The sequence below is a fragment of the Solanum stenotomum genome, chromosome 8 (assembly GCF_019186545.1).
Source record: "Solanum stenotomum isolate F172 chromosome 8, ASM1918654v1, whole genome shotgun sequence".
Lineage (NCBI taxonomy): Eukaryota > Viridiplantae > Streptophyta > Magnoliopsida > Solanales > Solanaceae > Solanum > Solanum stenotomum.
Window position 1 is genome coordinate 3,387,684 of NC_064289.1, and position 6,763 is coordinate 3,394,446.

Consider the following 6,763-nt stretch of genomic DNA (forward strand, 5'->3'; position numbering starts at 1 on the left):
GCGAAAAATTATGAACGATGAAAACTTGGAGAACAATGATCATTTTTAGTTATTTAAGGTAGTGATAATCAATAAGGAATACGGATGTAAGATGGCAATGGTGTCTTTGGTGGAAAAAATGGAGGGAGATGGTCAAGGATAAAGTTAGTGTGAGGAAGAAACGGAGTGAAAAAGAAAAAAAATGAAAATTTTAATTAAAGTAAAAAATAAGTGAAAAGAAAAAAATTAAAATTTCTTAAAATAAATGACGTGTCACTAAAAGTCTGATGTGGATCATGACATGTCATTTTCATTGTGTGTTTGACGTGCACGTAAAGTCAAAAGGGTTTTAAAAGATTGTGTTTCATTGAGTTGAATTGTTCAGTTGGCAAATTCATGAGCAGAAGGGTCCAGTTGACAATTTGAGCCAAGTATAAGGGTCTCTAGGTCATTTCGCCATATATATTAATTATTAAAAAGTTTAAGTTATTACACAACATGAAATTTCTATACGCAATCATGTCATCTTTACCTATTATAATTAAGTAACTTATCTTATTTTCAAAATTATAAAAATTATATTCTAAGTAGATTTACGTGGAATATCATTTTGGTCACATTATAGACATTGACAGTATTGTATATGATTTAAGCTGCTCTCTCTAAATTTGAATAGTAAATAATGAAGAGGTGATTTATTTTCTAAGCAAGAAATGCATATAATTAAGTTTTACTTCTAAAATTAAAATATAAAATTTAAATAAAATAAAATAAAAATCTTAATGTACAAGGAGTTGTCAATAAAATGGCTTGTTTTATTGACGATATAGAGATTGTTTGTGATGATGATTTATAGAATTAATATCTAAAAAGATTAATCAATTTATCTTCAAAAATTAATTAAATTGATTTTCTTAAAGCGAAACAAGACTAATAAAAATGAACAAAGAAGTAGCATCCCGGAGAATTAAAGTAAGGCGCTCCAAAAGAAGACTATGTTAGCTTCCATTCATTTAAATTGGAAGAATTATTTTCAACTTTCAATAATAATAATAATAATAATAATAATAATAAAAACAACTACTTGAAATGAGTATATATTATAATAAGATCGATAACAGCCACTTTGTAGCTATGAAAGTAAATGACAACCATAGTTTATAATTACTATTATTTTAAAAGTTATGAGTGGCATGAATGATGAAATCCTCGTGAGTCCCTCACTCAAAACCCCCTTTTTTAATCATATATTATACATATAGACAGAAACTAATAAATTTCACCTCATCGTAATAAATACTGTATAGTAGCTGTGGCCGGTGTATATACTTAAAAAATACATAACAATATTAGTTAATAATGTTGTGAAATGTAACAATTTTCCCCTTGTAGTCGTTAAATTATTTTTTTGTTATCTACTTCAATTTGTTTGGACGTTTCAAACTGTACAAATGGCATATCCACCTCACTAGAGATAATTTGCGTTTGGGCCGTGGTCCAGTTTAAATGGACTCTACACTTATTTCGACGAGGAAAATTTTCACATATTTCGCCATTGAACGTTTTCGAGGTTTAGGGTTTCACAAGAAGACGAGAATTTTTTTTGTTTATTACCAAATAATAACTACTACTATTTTTTTTTTTTCTAATTTACGTTTTTAATGTTGAAAATTTGAATTTCACTTATTTTATTTTATTATAAATTTTGGAGTATTTTTAAAAATAGGTAAAAGACTCATAAATATTCTTTTTAAATTTTTTTTGTCTAAAAATATCCTTAACCCACAGAAAAGAGACTGATTTTGAATTTCAAACGTGAATGAGAAAATAACTACCAAAATTCTGTGGGAGAGATTTGTGGAGTGAAATAAAGAAGGGATAAATGTTGATTTTGGGTGTTAGGATTTATGTAGCGTTTGGGAGTAAAATAAGGAATTTTGAAAAGATTTAAAGCTGATATGGAATAATGAAAATTATGGGGAAAAAAATGTGTATATAGGTAATTTATCCTATAAACTATGGCATCAAAACATCCTATTGGCTATTTGTGTAAATCAAGAACTTTAATTGAAATGAAAAAAAACCAGTTTCTCAATTTATAATTAACTCAGAAAATATTACTGTATTCTTGAATTTTTATTTTTNTGATACATTAATCTGATGCGCGAGATACATTAATCGTTAAGTAAGATACATTACATTTTATACATGATACACTAATCTGATGCGCGAGATACAATAATATAAGCGCTGATACATTAGTCTGATGCGCGAGATATACTACATGATACACTAATCTGATGCGCGAAAATGAGAGATTTTGGAGATTTGTAAAACTTATAGGGGATATTGGTAATAAGTAAACTAAAATGTGGGAATTTTTCCTTATAAAAATATGATAAAACTTGAAATAACGAATTTATACAAACATAAACATATGAACTTTAAACAGTTATACAAATTATATTATACAAATTACATTATATAAGTTATATTATACAAAATACGAAAACTAAACATTTATACAAACTTTAAAAAGTTATACAAAAAAAGATTGAATGTATTTTGTGATAAAACTGAAAAAACAAAGGAAATCATCGTCATATACAAACACAAATCATTATATACAAATACAAATCAAACAAAGAACTGTTAGTTACGGATTATACAAACGTGGCGAATTATACAAACATGGCTAATTATACAAACTCGAACCCAGCCGATGTAATTAACAACTAATGTTAGTCGCGAATGATAATTACAACATACTATAGCTATGATGACTAATTAAGTAGTATAAATTTGCTTAACTGCATAATTTTCCATTTCAACAAAGCATATCATATACCAAAATACATTTTTATGTTAAATTAAACATAAACATTGAAAAAAAGGAGACTTTCTAATTGTTACCATCAAATTAAAGTATCTTATAATTTGAAAAAGTTGAATGATACCTCTTAAGTCTTAAGTGATCGTAAAATTGTTAGCTTATGACCACTAATTTAAAATCATGAATCCAACTAAACCTAGAGTACTATACTAGCTAGTTTTTATGTGCATAAAAAGGAATGATTTTCATGGGATAAAAATATTTGCACAGTTTTATTTTATAACGTAATTATAAGTGAATATCTTACTTGACTTATTATATGAGACACATTTTTCTTTTTAATCTATTTATAAACGATTTCTTTGAGCATCCATCCATGTCAACAAAGGTCTTCAATATAGGCATTAGTTCATTCAGTCAATGATCGAATTTCTTATTACCAGGTTGGATCGTTAATATTAAGTCAGTGATTAATTCGTTATGGAAAATACAAACATGAATACATTGATTAAACCAGTGGAAATACATTGACGGTATATTAACATTTTTATCATAATAAATTATCTATAATTATCTTCCAAATGACTCAATTATGTAAACATTACTTTTTTATATCGTCAATACGTAAAACTTAAACAAATTCATACCAAGTAAAGTTGAGAAAATCCCTCTTTTCCTCTCAATCGAACCTCTTTCTCCATCACTCACTTTCTTTCTTCCTCCTACTCTACCGCAATTCATCTCAAGTACTGAGACATGATGGCATGTACTACCATAACACTTAGAAACTCGAAAAAACAAACAAACTTAATGACTCGACGTTTTATCTATAACAATAATGACATCTGCTTCTTCTCAACGTGGCCTAAGCAATCTTCGCAGAACTGTAACTTGGTTATTCATCACATTATTAATCATCTATCTTCTTTACTCTTTTAATTTAATTCTCAATAAAGATTCCCCTGAATGTACCAATTCTTTGTCTTCCTCATCAGAATTATCCACAAAAGAATCAATTTCCACAACATTCCCTCAAACTGAAAATTCGAAAAATTCAACTTCCCTTTCTGTTCAAGAAAATACAGGGGAGCCTGAAACAGGGCTCAAACACATTGTATTTGGGATTGCCGCGTCTACAAATTTGTGGGATAAAAGGAAAGAGTATATTAAATTATGGTGGAGGCCAGGGGAAATGAGAGGTGTTGTTTGGTTAGATAAAAATGTTACAATCAAGAAAAATGAAGATTTGCCTGAAATTCGAATTTCTGAGAACACAACTAAGTTCTTGTACACGAATCGACAGGGGAACAGATCGGCTCTGAGGATATCCAGGGTTGTTTCGGAGACTATAAGGTTGGGACTTAAAAATGTGAGATGGTTCGTAATGGGAGATGATGATACCGTGTTTAATGTCGATAATGTTGTTAGAGTTCTTTCAAAATATGATCATAATCAGTATTATTACATTGGAAGTTCTTCAGAAAGTCATATTCAGAATATTTTTTTCTCATATGCCATGGCTTATGGTGGAGGTGGATTTGCTATTAGTTATCCATTGGCAAAAGAATTGGAGAAAATTCAAGATCGATGCCTTCAACGATATCCTGGATTATACGGTAGTGATGACAGAATTCAAGCTTGTATGGCTGAGCTCGGGGTCCCCCTTACGAGAGAACCTGGATTTCATCAGGTAACCGTCCATTAAAAATGATCAAAATTAAATCCGTATTACAGGTTACAGTTCATATAAGAGTAGGATAAGTAACAACAGGTTAAAATACTCTATAGTCAAAATCTTCATGTTCATAACCAAAGTTTCATGCATTACTAGAACTATGCTATTCCAATATTTAGTCCAGGAGCCATGAATATTATTATAACTATGACTCCCTCCGTTTCAATTTGTTTGACTGATATAAAGTTTAAAACTAAAGATATGTGCAATGTATCAAAATGTTCTTCAATCTTGTAGTCTTAAACATGCCAAGTGGAAAGTTGAAAGTAAAGAGAGACCAGGAAAGGAATGAGACATTCTTTTTTAAACAGACTAAAAAGAAAGTAAGACTAACAAATTGAAACGGAGGGAGGGAGTATCATTTTACTGTCACATCTTCAATTCAAAGTACTTCTGACTGGATTTTGACGATTTTTTTTTGTACTGTATAGTATGATGTGTACGGGAATTTGCTAGGCCTATTGGGAGCACATCCTGTAACACCTCTAGTATCAATTCACCATCTTGATGTTGTGGATCCTATAATTCCAAGGATGAGCAGAATTGATGGACTCCAACGCGTTTTTGAATCGATGAAATATGACACTGCCAGCATAATGCAGCAGTCAATCTGCTACGACAAGCAGAAATACTGGTCTATTTCAGTGTCGTGGGGCTACGTGGTTCAGATCACGAGGGGTAATATATCTCCAAGAGAATTAGAAATGCCCACAAGAACATTTCTCAACTGGTATAAAAGAGCTGATTACACTGCCTATGCATTCAACACTAGGCCCGTGACAAAGCACCCGTGCCAGAAGCCTTTCGTGTACTACATAAGTGCAGCCAAATATGATCGAAGCAAGAATCAGATCGTTGGGATTTACCATCGTCATAGAGAGTCGTACCCTTATTGCAGATGGAAAATTGAGTCACCTGAGAGTATCAATGCAATTGTAGTGTTGAAAAAGCCAGATGATAACCGTTGGCAGAAGGTAAATTTGTTAAGACAACTCCATTTCTGAATATTGATCGAAAAAGGACTATTACTAAGTGGATTTTGTTCTGTTTTGCAGGCAACAAGAAGGGATTGTTGTAAAGTTCTACCATCAAACAACTCCTATTTGTACATTTGGGTAGGCAATTGCAGAGCAGGTGAAACGAGTGAAATGTAGCTGTTGGAAGGAGGGAGGCTATAGTTTTTTCACTTCCTTCTGTTTTTTTGTATCAATAGATGTTGATTAGGAGAAAGTTGAGATACAGAAGATTCATAGTAATTTTGCAGAAATGGTACTACTACTGTAGAGCACACACTAGAGTCACGACTAATAGTGGCTAGTATTTGCAATACAAGTTTAACCAACATATATAGATATTCTTTCTTTTCACTGCATAAGTCTGTTGACTGCATGAAAAGCTAATTTCCTATCGAAGTACGGTCCAGCAAATGCTCTCGGAAACACTGTTAAAAGACAGAAGTCAGCAGTATGAAACATCCTTATTAATGATATTGATGTATCCTAATTTTAAAAATCATAACCCTCAAATGTTGATAGTAGTGGACAACGATCCATTGAAATTTAGACCTTTGTCACTCCGATTCTTAAAAAAAAGGAAAAGAGGAAATGTCAAAATGTTAGTTTTTGGTTCCTATATGTGTATGCCCAGACAGTATGTGTCTGATAAATATATGTGTTTTCAAGTGACTTTGCAATCTTATCAATAGCAAAAAGTGTAATCCTTAAGTACTCAAAAAGATTATTAGGAACAAAGGGAATAGAGAATGACTTGTAAGTATAGTTGCAATGATCATTAGAAACAACTATTTCTGAATGTATTCATCACAGCAGACATCTGCTTAAAGAGTCAACAAGCAGTCTCAAGTCTCACACCGACCTTCCTCCAATCAGCCTCGATTACAACGCCAGAGCCCAGACACGTGAACCATAGCACCTGATGTTTCCTATCTCATCATCTGTTATGAAAATGTTACATTAAATTTTTTCCATACATTTATGTGAGATCCATATCTTCCTTCTCGTTTGCATATCGCCAAGCATTTTGTACTACATTGGAATAGCTAGTAGAAAATATATGTATATTGGCTTTAAATTGTTCTTGCTAACACTTCTAAGCTGATTACTTTTTCTCAGTATATCATAGAAGCATAGAACTTTTACATATTATATATGCTATGCACTGGAGCTTGCATTTGCACCAGATATGCAAAGGAGGCA

The 6,763-nt window shown here is 31.4% G+C and overlaps 1 protein-coding gene across 1 annotated transcript; it reads left to right on the forward strand.

Annotated features, from left to right (window-relative positions):
* Positions 1-3,604: 3,604 nt before the first annotated feature.
* On the forward strand, positions 3,605-5,773 carry LOC125873290 (uncharacterized). Its single transcript, XM_049554196.1, has 3 exons — positions 3,605-4,502; positions 4,979-5,521; positions 5,603-5,773. The coding sequence occupies exons 1-3, from the start codon at positions 3,651-3,653 to the stop codon at positions 5,699-5,701; spliced, it is 1,494 nt and encodes a 497-aa protein (XP_049410153.1). The 5' UTR covers positions 3,605-3,650; the 3' UTR covers positions 5,702-5,773.
* Positions 5,774-6,763: the final 990 nt, after the last annotated feature.